Source organism: Salvia miltiorrhiza, chromosome 3, assembly GCF_028751815.1.
Source record: "Salvia miltiorrhiza cultivar Shanhuang (shh) chromosome 3, IMPLAD_Smil_shh, whole genome shotgun sequence".
Classification (NCBI taxonomy): domain Eukaryota; kingdom Viridiplantae; phylum Streptophyta; class Magnoliopsida; order Lamiales; family Lamiaceae; genus Salvia; species Salvia miltiorrhiza.
This window is the reverse complement of record NC_080389.1, coordinates 8,815,947-8,830,945: the sequence shown is the minus strand read 5'-3', so window position 1 is coordinate 8,830,945 and position 14,999 is coordinate 8,815,947. Positions and strand designations below refer to the sequence as shown.

Here is a 14,999-nt window from a genome sequence, read left to right as displayed (position 1 = left end):
GCAACAGCACCAATCTTCTCCAAGATCGGGTAAGGACCAAAATAGCGTTTAGCAAGCTTGGGAGAAGGGCGGCGAGCGACCGAAAGCTGGCTATACAGTTGGAGCTTTACCCACACCAAATCACCAACAGCAAAGGTGAGATCACGACGATGTTTGTTTGCTTGCTGCTGCATGCGGTGTTGCGCCGAGGCTAAAGTGGCCTTCAAAGATTGCAAAAGTTGATCACGCTCGACGAGCAGCGTGTCCAGCGCATCCACGGATGTAGAGCTAGTAATATAGCGGGGAACGACCGGCGGAAGGCGTACATAAACTGCCTGAAAAGGACTCATAGAGATACTTGAGTGATAGGAGGTGTTGTAATGAAACTCTGCCCATCCTAGATATTCGGTCCAGCGAGCGGGATGATCGGAGGTCATCGCACGTAAATACTGCTCCAAGCAATGATTTACAACCTCTGTTTGGCCGTCCGTTTGAGGGTGGTAGGCGGAACTGTGCTTGAGAGTTGTCCCACTGAGCTTGAAAAGTTCTGCCCAAAATCGGCTCATGAAGATCGGGTCACGATCCGATATAATAGAAGATGGAAACCCATGTAACTTGACCACCATATCCGTGAAAAGGCGAGCGACTTTGCTAGCCGTAAAGCCGGCGGTCAGAGTGCCGAAGTGGGCAGCTTTGGTGAGGCGGTCGACGACCACTAGAATTACAGAATAACCATGAGATGTGGGGAGGTGAGTGATGAAATCCATCGTGAGCTCGTTCCACACCAAGGCAGGGATGGGCAATGGTTGACATATCGTGCAAGCACGCACGAAGTTCTCCACATCTCTTCGCATGTGAGGCCAAAAGAAGAGAGTTGAAAGGCCAATCAAGGTCTTCTTGATGCCGCCATGGCCGCCGATGGGGGAGCAATGGTACTCCTGGAGTAGTTGCTGTTTAAAAGGAGACGAAGGAGTAATGAAATATTTACGCCGATAAGTAAGAAGGCCATCAACCACACCATAATCGGGGGAGAGTACACCGCTCTGAAACCGCTGATGGTAAGAAAGGAATTCGGCATCAGTCGAATTGGCGAGACGCAGCTGGTCGATAAAGGTGGACACCGGAATGCTTTGAATGGTGAGGCACGTAGGCGTGAACATATACGCAGCGGCGAGGGGAGGTGTGATGGAGTCAAGCTCAGGCTCGTAGTGGTGGGCGCGCGATAGCGCGTCGGCAACTACATTATGCTTGCCGGGTTTATACTCGATTTGAAAGTCGTATCCCAAGAGCTTACGGATGTAGCGGTGCTGATCGGGAGTATGAAGTTGCTGGTGAAGGAGCTCCTTCAAGCTATGATGATCAGTGCGGATGATGAAACGACGACCGAGGAGGTATTGGCGCCATTTGCTGATGGCCTCGCTGATGGCATGGAGTTCTTTGAGATAAGTCGAAGCACCGCGGAGACGGACGCCGATCTTGCGACTATGATAAGCAATAGGTAAGTTGTCCTGAATTAAGACCGCACCAAAACCCACATCCGACGCATCCGTTTCAACGATGAAAGGTTTGGAGAAATCCGGCAGCCGAAGGACAGGGGTCGAGGCCATGGCGTTCTTCAACGCAGCAAACGCCAAAGAGGCGGTGTCGGACCAGACAAAATTATCCTTACGGAGGAGGTCCGTCAAGGGAGAGGCGATGGAAGCATAATCGCGAACAAATTTGCGATAATATCCCGTGAGGCCGAGAAACCCGCGGAGCTGTTTGGGCGAAGTAGGTTGGGGCCAATCCAACATAGCCTCAATCTTTTTGGGATCGGCGCGGAGCTCGCCGGTGCTAACGATGTGTCCCAGATACTCGACAGATGGTGTGCCAAATGTGCACTTGGAGAATTTGACAAAGAGACAGTTATCCCGGAGGCAATGAAGCACGGCCTCTAAATGTGCAATATGGTCCGTTTCGGTAGGACTGTAGATGAGAATATCGTCGAAAAACACTACCACAAAGCGACGCAGAAAATCTTTCAGAATATAGTTCATGGTAGCTTGAAAGGTGGAGGGGGCGTTCGTCAAGACAAAGGGCATGACGAGGAACTCATAATGGCCGTCGTGAGTGCGGAAGGCCGTCTTAAAGATGTCCTTCTCATGAAGGCGAATTTGGTGAAATCCCGCGCGTAAATCGAGCTTAGAGAAGACCACGGAACTGCCAAGTTCATCGATGAGTTCGTCCACAGTAGGAATAGGAAACTTATCTTTGATAGTGACGGCATTCAGGGCACGATAGTCGACACAAAAGCGATAAGTTTCGTCCTTTTTCTTAACCAAAAGGATCGGGGAAGAGAATGGGCTTTGGCTAGGGCGGATGATGCCTTGCTCGAGCATCTCGCGAACCAAGCGTTCCATCTCGGTCTTTTGGAAGTGGGGGTACCGATATGGTCGCACATTGACGGGTTTAACCCCATGCTCCAGATGGATGCGATGGTCGAATAAGCGACGCGGAGGGAGGTCGCGGGGCTCGGCGAAAACATCTGAAAACTGATGGAGCACACTGTGGAATGTCGATGGGACCGCGGCCAAATCAAGTGGAGGGGCGGTGGTGTCGGGACTGACCAGCCAGATTTCGAACAGAGAGTCGGCCTCAGATGAGTGAAGTAACGATTGAAGCATCGATACATTGATTTGACGGCAGTCCAGGGATGCGTCTCCCTCTAAAACCACTTGCTTGTCGTGCCACTGGAATTCCATGCGGCTGTTACTGTAGTCGTGAGTGACTCTGCCCAATTCTTGAAGCCACTGTACGCCGAGAATAATATCTGGTCCTTTGATGGCTAAGACAAATAAATCCAGTGTAAAAGAAGTCCCTTGTAGCTCGAGTGTGACACCCGTGCACTTGTGTCGGCACACAAGTGAGTCGCCATTGCCAATAGAGACCCGGAATTGCGGGATAGGCGTGAGAGGAAGCTGTAGGCGTTCTGCAAGAGTAGGGTTAAGAAAATTATGAGTACTGCCGTTGTCAATCATTACCTGAAAACGGTGATGATGCTTGGTTCCCCAGAGACGGAGAGATCGTGGCTGGGTGGTGCCAAAGAGTGAGTGGAGGCTGGAGATATCGCCCAGAATAAGACCCGTGTCGGGGTCGGAGCCCGGTGGATCGTTACTGTCATCGTCAGATGGGGGATCGTCGCCCTCAAGAAGCATGACCGTGCCTTTATTTTGGCAGCGATGAGACGGGTTCCATTTTTGGTCGCAACGGAAACATAATCCGCGCTCGCGTTTCTCACGGGTTTCGGCAGGAGTGAGCCGTCGAACTGGTAGTGGTGTAGTACCCTCGCGCCGAGGAACGGACGCGGATGCAGCTGCGTGGACGGGGGTTGAGCCTAATAAGGGAGACGGCGGCGTCGTTGATGATTGTGGCACCACAGGCAGCGTGGACGTAGGGCGAGAAAAGGACCGAGAGAAGCTACGAGTCTCAGTTTGAGTGTCCATGTGTTTGCTCTCAAAGATACGTTCGAGAGAAAAAGTCTCGTCCAAAGTATGAGGACGGTTCATCTGTAACTCACTACGGATCGATGGTTGAAGACCCGAAATATAGAAGGAGATCAATAGGGGCTCTGAGATGCCGTGAGTGCGGCCCATAAGAGCCTCGAAGGAGGACTGGTAGTCGGCGACAGATCCAGTCTGTGAAAGCTTGGCGAGCATACCCTCGGGGTCCTCAAACTGAGAAGGCCCGAAACGAGAGCGAACGCGAGATAGAAAATCCGACCATGAGGAGAGAATACCTTGGGATTTCAGCCACTGAAACCATGTAGAAGCTCGGCCATCCAGATGAAAGGCAATAATCTGAAGGCGTTGGGCGTCCGGAATATTGTGATATTGAAAATATTCCTCGATTTTGAAAATCCAAGAGTGAGGATCGTCGCCGTCGAAGCGAGGAACATCGAGGCGGAGCAGTGGACCGCGAGGTGGATGAGAGTCGCCGGGGTTGGAAGAGTGCGACTGGTGGGACATCTTGAAGAGAGCGACCAGTTCATCGATCTGTTTTTGCATAGCGGTGAACGGCGCTTGCCATTCGGGAGCGTCGGGGGCCATGAGACGTCAATGAAAGCACCAATTAATACGCTACGTATCAATTATCACGTTAAAGAGAACGTGAAACTCCTTGCCACTCTCACGATCACGCAAGAATTGACTCTCAAAGATAAATATTCATAGCATAAAAATCAAAGAACAAATCCCTAGCTTTATATAGGAGCTTGGGCGACATGCAAAAGGAAATAAATCCTAACCCTACGGGCTCTCTATCATGGCCCAAAGAAAGAGATAAACAATAACTAGATAAATTATATCTAAACAAGGAAAAGATAATATCTAAGACTAGACTTGATCACGAGGCGAAGCGGGCGGGTTTCTTGATCTCACGACGGGTTCGGCGTTGGGCTAGGCTGGGTTCCTCTTGCTGGGCCTCCATAATATCTGTAGCTGGGCTCGTATCAGTTTTACTGGTAGAAGGGAGGATTGAATCAGAAACCACAAAAAGGTAAGTTTTTCCTTGTCCGTAGATTAGAATGATGATTCAAATTCACGTGTTTGTGATGGTTTTATATTGAGGATTTATTAGGTTTCGAACATCTGAAACCCAAAATCATCATTTCAAAGGAGCCCTTCTTCAAAATTTCCAATATTGAAGAAGTAAATTAATATGTTTTGGTGCTAAGATATATCGATATTGGATCAACTATTTGGATTTCTCTTCAACTTGTTTTGTACAATCTTATGTCAGAAATAATAAGTTATAATAACACTAGAATTTGTTTCTTGAGAGAAGCAAGATGCATGTGTATTTATAATAACAGAAAGATTTCAACTGTTTAAGGCCAAATCTTCTTTTATTTTCCATTGTAACAGAAGACTAATTTGGAAGCCTATGTCAGAAATGGATTATCGGTTAACCGATTAACCGGTTTTCCGATTCGGTTATGGTTATAACTAGGAGCCAGGGGGACTGGAGCCCCCTCCCAAATTTTGAGAGGTTTTTTTTTTTTAATTTTTAAAAATATATATAGATATATGTTTATACCTATTATAAAAGAATGTGTTTTACAAAAGAGTATTTGTTATATTCCCTCATATATACTTAATTTAAGGATAATTGTGTTATTTAAAACTATATAATCTATGAAAATAGTGTTTGTTATTATTACTATTATGCTTGTCTTTTAATAAGAAAATGCTTAAAATATATGGAATGCCTTAAATATGGTAATCGAGAGAAGCTAGGTTGAGAAAGAACAACATGATAGAAAATGTAGAGAGAATTGATAATGTCTCTGATATATTTTTCTTTAGATTACAATGCACCCTTTTATAGTGTAAGGGTGAATCAAATGTCAAACTACAATCTCTTAAAATCAAATACAATCTCTTAAAATCAAAAGCTAAAGATTTTATCGTTGAATTATTATTCATGATCTTTGAATAATAATCTTTGACTTATGCAAATGGTTATTTTCAACACTCCCCCTCAAGTTGAGTAATGGCATTTCCGATACTTAACTTGTCCAGAACTTCTCTGAAGACTTTTGTGTTTACAGCCTTAGTCAATATGTCAGCCAACTGTTCATCCGATCGTATGAAAGGAAGTTCAATGATCCCACTATCGAGCTTCTCTTTGATGAAATGCCGATCGATCTCCACGTGTTTGGTCCTGTCGTGTTGTACGGGATTTTCAGATATACTAATCGCAGCTTTATTGTCACAGAAGAGTCGACTTCCCCTTCTTGGAGGAAAGCCAATCTCTGTGAGCAATCTCCGAAGCCATAGGATTTCAGTTATCCCACTTTTTACTCCTCTGAATTCTGCCTCTGCACTTGATAGGGCCACTACTTTCTGTTTTTTGCTTCTCCATGTGACCAAATTTCCTCCAACGAAGGTAAAATATCCGGCGGTAGATTTCCTATCATTTGGGTTACTGGCCCAATCTGCGTCTGTAAACCCGTCAACTTCCAAATCTTCCTTTTTTTCAAGCAAAATCCCATAATCAGTGGTTCCTTTCAGATACCGGACAATTCTCAAAGCTGCCTCCATATGCTCCTTCTGGGGTTTGTGCATAAACTGACTTACTATTCCAACTGCATATGTGATGTCGGGCCGTGTATGGGAGAGATAGATGAGTTTCCCAACAAGGCGCTGGTATTTTCCTTGATCTGTTAAGTCAGCTCCCTCAACAATTGTTAATCCATGATTTATCACAATCGGTGTTTCTGCAGGTTTACACTCGAGTAGCCCAGTTTCTGCAAGTAAGTCAAGGACATACTTTCTTTGTCTCAGGAAGATTCCCTTTTTCAACCTTAAAATCTCAATTCAAGGAAGTACTTCAGAGATCCAAGGTCTTTCATTTCAAATTCCAGGAACAAGTTTTTCTTCAGGTTTACTATCTCTTCAACATCGTCTCCTGTGATAATCATGTCATCAACATAAATGATTAAACATGTTACCTTTCCTTCTCTTCGTTTCACGAATAATGTATGATCAGAGTTACTCTGTTTATAGCCATTTTTTGCCATAGCTAAACAGAATCTCCCGAACCATACTCTGGGCGATTGCTTCAATCCATAGAGTGTCTTCTTTAGCCTGCACACTTGACCTGCATCGAACTCTTCGGAATAACCTGGGGGAACTTCCATATATATCTCTGCATTGTCATCCAATTCTCCATGTAGGAAGGCATTAGTTACATCCAACTGATGCAAAGGCCAATCCTTGCATGCTGCTACTGAGAGAAGTGTTCTTACTGTGTTCATCTTGGCCACTGGTGAGAATGTTTCTTCATAGTCTATCCCGTAGGTCTGAGTGTATCCTTTTGCAACCAACCTAGCTTTGTACCTCTCGATTGAACCATCTGCTCGCCTTTTGATTGAAAAAACCCATATGCATCCCACTGGCCTCTTTCCTTCTGGCAGCACACATCTTTCCCATGTCCCATTCTTAATTAGTGCATCCATTTCCTTCTTCATGGCATCCCTCCAATGTTTATGTCTCCTTGCCTCTTCTACTGTCTGGGGTACATCCTCCTCTTCATAAAGAGCTGCTTCAAAGGCCCGTGCCATCTCTGTGAGTTGTCCTTGGGCAAGGTTGGCAATCGAGTACCTAGTCTTCCGTCCCTGCCAGTCTGGAGAGTATCGCTTTGGTGGTTTTCCCCTTGTACTTCGGGGAGGCAATGTGTACTGATCTGTGGCACCTGCTAACTCAGTACGTTCATCATCTTCATCCGTATCCCTTCCAGTTTCTGTGTCAGTGTCTTCATCCCTCTGTTCCTCAATGTTAGTATTAACTTGAGAACTATTGAGATTACTTACCTCAGGATTTGAAGATGGGGTTGATAGTGGGGTCGACTCGCTGGACATCTCGAACTGAACCTGTGTTGTAGATGTCTCGGCGGGTGTGCTAACCTTCTCTGTTGGACCAACGTCTGGCACAGAACCTGGCAATGACACTGAGCTAGTTTGAGACGGATGAGAAGGTAGGGAATGAAGGGTTGTTTGGACAGTGGATGGCGTATGGAGCCAACTTAGGGAGTCGACAATCTCCTTTTTCTCCCCCTGACTCCCATGTTGGTGGAAAAAATATTCTATTTCAACGAAGTCACAGTTTAAGGTAGTGTATAGGTGATTAGCTACAGGATCATAACATCTATACCCCTTCTGATTTTTGCCATACCCCAGGAAAACACACTTAACAGCATTTGGTGAGAACTTTGTACGATTTTGTTTAGGGATATGAACATAAACGGTGCATCCAAAAATTCTGGGTTCCAGTGTGAGGGATGAGGGTATTTCAGAGTGAGTAGCTAGGAACTCAAGGGGTGGTTTAAAGTTTAGGATATGAGTTGGCAGTCGATTCAAGAGGTAAACAGAGGTAGCTACGGCTTCGGGCCAGTAAGATTTAGGGACTTGGGAGTCGATGATAAGGGCTCTAGTCATCTCTAAAATGATCCTATTTTTCCGTTCAGCTACCCCATTCTGTTCAGGTGTGTAAGGACAAGTTGTTTGGTGGACAAGGCCTTTTTCAGTGAAGAAGTTTTGCATCTTGGAATTTACATACTCCCCCCCATTATCAGATCTAAGGATTTGAATATTTTTCTTGTATTGTGTTTGTACTAGATTATAGAAGTGGGTGAACTTTTCAAAAACTTCACTTTTGGATTTTAAGAAATATACCCACGTCATTCTAGAACAATCGTCAACAAATAGCAAAAAATATCTAAACCCATTATCACTAGTAACCGGAGCTGGACCCCAAACATCAGAGTGAAGTAAAGAGAAAACTGACTTCACACGAGTATTATTAAGTTTAAAAGAGTGACGATGGCTCTTAGCCAGAAAACATGTCTCACAGTTCAAAGGGTGTGAAGTAATAAGGTTTGGATAAATTAACCGTAAATATCCTATGGATGGATGTCCTAACCGCCTATGCCAAAGCCAAGTCTGTTCCTCTGCCAGTCCTTGAGTTAGCATCGCAGCACCCTGTTGAGCCATCCTATCCACATAGTAGAGTCCTCGATATTCAGTGCCACGCCCAACTATCTTCCCCGTCCTCGTATCCTGTAAAATGCAGAAGCCAGGCTGCATTAGTAAGTTACAGTGTAATTCTCTCATTACGTGGCTAACAGACACCAATTTGTGGGATAAAGACGGGATATATAAGCAGTTTGGAAGACATAATTCAGAGGATAATTTAATAGTTCCAGCTCCTTCTACATATGCTAAATTTCCACTAGCAGTTTTAACATATTTTTTTTGGGTAGGAAAAATTTCCATAAAATCCGAGGCATCAAAGGACATAGTATCTGTGGCTCCACAATCAAAAATCCAATGGTAGTCTTTATCTGGTGTTCCAGAATTAGAGGAAGATAATGCTAAGGCCTGAACAAAATAAGAGCTGTGAATGAGTGAGGGGTTTAAAAGGTATAACCCCTCATTACCTTCCCCTTCGTGAACCCTAGCCGCCAGGGCACCTCCTCTCTCCTCGTTAATGCGCGTCTGTGGCGGTGGTGGTCCGACATTGCCTGCCGAAGTTCCGGCGTTGGCGGCTCGTGTATCACCGCCTGACCACGCCCCGCCAGTCGTTGCAGCAGACACGATTGACGTCGGTCTTGTGCCGCTGACCGCCATCGTCGCTTGTCCATTCGGACTCCACGGTTGATTCCGATTTTTGGACGCAGCTCTTGATTTCTTCATTTCGTCCCACCATTCGGGAAATCCGATGAGTAAGAAACATCCCTCCTTGGTATGTTTTTTACCTCCACAGTGTGTGCAAATGAGTTTGCTCTTGTCGATTTCCCCTTTCCTGTTGTTCCAGGTTTGATTTCCTTGCTGTGGTCGATTGGAGAGCGGTGGTGGTCGGCTGTGGTTGACCGCGGCGAGTCCGGACCCGATTCCTACGGTCGGCGATTCAGAGGATTTGAGGATATCCTCGTTTGTGGCCTGCCTTCGTACCAGTCCGTAGGCTCTTCGAACAGTTGGTAATGGATCCTTGTCCATAATCTCCCTCTTGATATTAGCATATTTGTCATCCAATGCACTTAGAAATTGATAGAGGCGATGGCGCTCCTCCCTCTTCTGATATCCCTCTATGTCTGTCGGACTCGGATCTCTGGTATCAATCGAGATCCATAAGTCCTGCATTTTGATCCACAACCCTTCTAGTGTCATAGATTCTTGTTTGATTGTCATGGCTTGTCGGTGCAGATCATAGATTTGGAATGGATCAGATCCACTTCCATAAGTGATCGCCAATCCTTCCCATAAATCAACGGCGGTTGCGTACTGTGATACCTCATTCACAAGTCCGGTTTCGATATTGTTGATCACCCAATTGAAAACGCAGTTATCCCGTTGCTCCCATCTCGTGTAGCTGGGATCGTCAATTGCGGGTGGTTTTGAAACTCCATTAATGTGAGATGTCAAACCTTTTCCCGCAATTGCCCGTTTCATGAGGTTAACCCATAATGGGTAATTCTCCCCATTGAGTTTCGCCTTGATGGAAATCTCTCCAAAAGATTCAAGTTGGTCGTGGTTTGGTGGTTTATGGGCCGATGAATCTGGAATTCTGAGGCTTTGTTTGAGGAATTCTGCAAATTGTGCAGCAAATTCCATCGGGAAATTTGGTGGGGTGTGGCTAGTTTTTTCTGTGTCTGAAGTTTCTTGTTCTGACATGGTTTGGTTTGATGTTGAGCAAATTTGTAGGGGAGGAAAAAATATACAGTGCTGAACAGTAACTTGAACAGTAATTTGAACAGTAACTGCCACATCAATTTGAACAGTAACTGCCACGTCACCTTGAACAGTACTGCCACGTCACCTCGAACAGTAACTGCCACGTCACCTCGAACAGTAACTTGAACAGTACTTGGTTGTGTTCTTCAACAAATGCGGAAAGCTCCCCCATCATTTTGCCTATAAATAGAAGGCATGGCAGCAGCATTAGAATCACCCCATCACCCCAAAACCCCCAGAACAACACCAGAGAAGGGTGTGATATTAGAGAGAGAGAAATCTTGTGTGAGGATAGCTTCTGAGTGGAAGTTATACACGAGTGATAAAAGTGAGTTGAGAGATTGAAGCTCTGGTAGTTTCCCTTTCGAATGCATATACTTGAGTCCTTTCTGGCTCATGTGCCCAAGTCTTTGGTGCCACAGATTTGCATTCTTCTTGCTATCAGCAACTGCAATTGTCACACACGCATTCATCGTTGTGTATAGGCTTCCAGTATCCTTGCCACGTGCAAGAATCATTGTGCCCTTAGTGATTTTCCAATAATCACCTGAGAAGTGTGTATCACATCCTTCTCTTGACAATTGCTTGACGGAGATCAAGTTCTTCCTCAACTCTGGAATGTGTCTCACGTCCTTCAATTTCCATACAGATCCATTGAGTTTGATCTGTACTTCTCCTATGCCCACCACGCTGCATGGATGATCATCTCCAAGATATACTTCTCCGAAATTTCCCGACATGTTATTTATGAAGGAATTTCGATTCGAGGTGGCATGGAAAGATGCTCCAGAGTCTATGACCCAATACTCGGCCATTTTCTCCATGGAACATGTCAAGGCATCGCCTTCTTCTTCAGCCATAACATTGGCTTCGGTCTTTTTCTCGTTTTCCTTTGAAGGTAATTTACACTGCGTTCTGTAGTGTCCGACCTGACCACAGTTCCAACATTCAACAGACTTTGATTTGTTGGAATTCTTGTGGATCCTGGAGCTCTGCCTGCCATTCCTTGACTTGCTCCGTCCACGCCCTTGACTTCTGTTTGAGTTTCTGCCTCTGCTTTCTGCATTTAAGGCGGCACCTGAAGTGGAGGTTACATCTGACTGTCTCCTGATCTCCTCGGTTAAGATCATGCTCACGACATCATCGAACTTCATTTTGGACTTACCGGCAAAGCTGCTAATGGCCGTAACTGTGCCATTCCAGCTCTCAGGTAACTGCCCAAGTATTAACAAAGCCCGGACCTCATGATCAAATTTGATGTCCACCGTGGTAAGTTGGTCCGTCACTTCGTTGAACTCGTTCAAATGTTCTCCAAATCTTCCGTTTTCTGTCATTTTCATATTGAACAATTTCTTGATCAAATGAACTTTATTTGCTGCAGACGGCTGCTCGTACATGCTGGATAAAGCTTTCATGAGAGACGTTGTGGAATTTCTTATTCCCAAGATATACATAATAAATCTCTTTTGGAATATATCATCGTAATCGTAGGTGAAAAAACTTTTCCACAAAGGCGACGGCATCCTTCAGCCGCCCTTCCGGCAGCGACTCCCTCAGCCCCTCCGCCGCCTTATCCACCTCGTCGGAGATGTTCTCAACCGTGAACGAAATCGAGATTGGAGTGAGATGCTGATATGGGTCCAGCGCGCCGCCTGAATTCGACCTCGCGACCAGCACGTTTGACCCGCTGCCCTTTTTCTAGCAGCCCCTCGCCGCGCCGCGCCGAGCGCCACCTTCATCCTTCGCCGGCAAGCATCAGGCCCGCGCAAATGCGTAGGACCCCATCTGGGCCACCGCCCACCGACTTTGACTTGAGGAACTTGACGGAGTCCAGCCGGACCAGCCACACCCGGCCGTTCCAGATCGCCGTCGCCCCTTCCCCTCGCCAGCCAGGCGTCTGCGCGACGCCGTCCACCCACGATCCGCGCACTGCGCCCAGATCGGAGTCCTCCCCCAGCTGTGATTGAGCCGCTTTCCCACCGGTCCGGCCGTCCACCTTTCGGACCGCCGCCACCGGACTGGAACATCGTGCTACTGCTCCGGCAATCCAATGACTACCTCGCCGGCGGAAGATCATGATAAGGGAGCTTCACGGGCCACCTCGTCGGCCGGAACTCAAGATAAGGAATTCCTAAATCTACCCTCTGTTTCTGCGAATTTTGAACACCCTCAACCTCGATCTTCTTCCGCTCTGTCTATATCTGCCACGGTTAGTAACAGCGCGGTGAAGACTACTGAGGCCCAGGATGCCGCTGGGAAGGCATCGGCCACAAATCCTTGTGGTGCCGATTGCACGGCAGTTGATTCTGTAAATCCTAGCGTTGCCGATAATGCTAGGATTTCTTATGCTAGTGCTACTGTTAAGCGACCTGTTAAACGGCAAGATTTAGCTGCTCATGTTTTTCATGATTTGCGTCCAACGAAGGAAGGAGATCTATTCTCTCTCAAAATTCCTAAGGCTTTATATTTAAAGGAGGTCCAAGCTTTTGAGCATGCACTAACAGGACGACTTCTGTTGGGGAAAGGCGATAAGCCACGTTCAACTATGGAGTTGAAGTCGGAGCTTCAACAGATTTGGGGTATAAATTCTGACTGGCAACTGATTCCGCTGGGAAAGGGATTTTACACGCTCCATTTTACTACAGCGACTGATAAAGCTACGGCAAAAGCAAAGGTGATCTGGGAGCTGTCAAAGGGTCTTCTTCGGCTCCGAGAGTGGACTCGCAACTTTGATCCATTCAAAGAAAACTCTCCCTTGGCGAATGTTTGGGTGCGAATTCATTATCTTCCTATCGAGTATTGGAATCCACAAATTATCTCTGGAATTGGTCGTTACTTGGGCCATCCTCTAAAGATCGATGGTGCTTCGGCAGGTAGAGATTTCGGACATTTCGCCCGTATTCTTGTTGAAATAGATATGTCTCACCCTCTACCTAATACTCTTCTTATTGATATGGAGGATTTTTCTTTTCATATTGAGTTTGTTTTCGAAAATCTCCCTCTTTATTGTGGTCATTGCAAGATTACGGGACACTCCCCCGATAGATGCCGCAAGTCGAAGTTTGGGGGGATGGGTGAGCAGAATGACACTGTGAATGACAAGGCTAAGCTTACGCAAGTTCACAATGGGCCGCATTGGCAGGCGGCGATTACCTCGAATGAACAGGCTGCAAATATAAATGTCCAACAAACTTGGAAGCCGGTGCAGCCAGAGTTTGGGCAGCAGGACGCTACCCCTTTGAAGAAGCAGCAGCAGGTTGCTCCGACGGAATCGGCAGAGAAAGATTATACTTTTGGGAAGACTCATGCTAAACCTGTTGCGGCTTGGTCAAAGGTCGCCGAAAAGGCGGTAAAAAGACAGATTGTTGGTCCGGTTCTTCAGAAAGAGGTTGTCGACACGCGAAATGCATTTCAGGCTCTGGACTTGGAGAATAATGCGGAGACTTGTTTGGATACGGGCGTGGATCCTATTTCTGGACCGTCTTTCGGGGTACATTTATCTGAGCCGGATATGTTGGACAAAATACTGGTTCCGATTCAGGGGGATAAAGATGTGATTAAAGATAGTGACTTGGTCATTAACGAGGAGGACTCGGATGTGGAGGAAACTTTGGATATGGAGGCTCCGGATGGCACGGGTTTGAACACACCGATTATTGACGACACAGCTGTTGCTCTCGAACGTGACCCAACTTTGGACAAAAGCGGGGGTGTTTCGCATGAAGGTAACAAGGATTTGTCCGCTCTTGGCCCGGACAATATTACTAGTCGCATTAGTCGGTTAGAGGAGCAGGTTAGTCAAGGGATGCAATTACTCTCGGACAAGACGACCAAGCGGGGACGTGGCCGCCCAAAGGGCACGAGAAAGGGCATGGGAAGTGAGCCGATGGAAGCAGTTCCGGAAGGTAGCATAAAAGGTCGCCTCAGGAATGCGGGGAAAATGGGCTACAATCCGAGGAACTTTGTGGTTGATTATAGCAATAGTGATAGCATGAATGCAATGAATAATATAGTTCATAGACGTTGGTCAGATGAGATGGACGACTATCCTGATTTATGGGATCGCTAGTGTCTTCAGGTTTCTTTGTTTAACGATCTCTTTTGGAGTTTCATGCCCTTAGTCTGCGTTTTGTGCTCTCAAGGGACTCTTTTTACTTTTTCTTTTATAAAAAACCTCAATTTAATAATATGGAATGCCCAAAAAAAAAATTGTTTGTTAGTACAATTATGCTTGTCTTTATTACTATTGATTCTAGCTTGTAATGTATTGAAATTATATAATCTATTAAATATTGTTCGTTATTATTACTGTTATGCTTGTCTAATAATAAAAATCTATACCTATTATAAAAGTGGCTTGTTTTACAAAATTTGATTTGCCTATTTTATCCTTATTTATAAATCTATTTTAAGGGCAACAATGTAACATCATATTACTAATATTATCCTAACCACAAACACACAAGAATCTCGTTATTATGACAATTCTAAATAAGTTGGAACTCTTTCAAATCACTCACTATTTATATATAGATGATAACTTTCAAACCAAATATATCCAAAAAAAAAAAACGCAATAAGCATTAAGGGAAATATAAGTAAGATAATAATATAAAATAAATAGTATTGTTACATGTTCATGGAAATAATATTAGTAAAATTAAATCACATAGAAATTTCAATTAGATAAATATATAAAAGTTGCACATCCATATATAAAGGATAATTGTTATTTAAAATGACAATTATC

General features: G+C 45.4%; 1 protein-coding gene across 1 annotated transcript; it reads left to right on the top strand.

Annotated features, from left to right (window-relative positions):
* Nucleotides 1–5,318: 5,318 nt before the first annotated feature.
* LOC131018263 (uncharacterized) lies at nt 5,319–6,460 on the top strand. The gene is made up of 3 exons (XM_057946986.1): nt 5,319–5,904; nt 6,030–6,164; nt 6,242–6,460. Exons 1-3 carry the CDS (start codon nt 5,509–5,511, stop codon nt 6,458–6,460), a joined length of 750 nt encoding a protein of 249 aa, XP_057802969.1. The 5' UTR covers nt 5,319–5,508.
* The last annotated feature ends 8,539 nt before the right edge of the window (nt 6,461–14,999 follow it).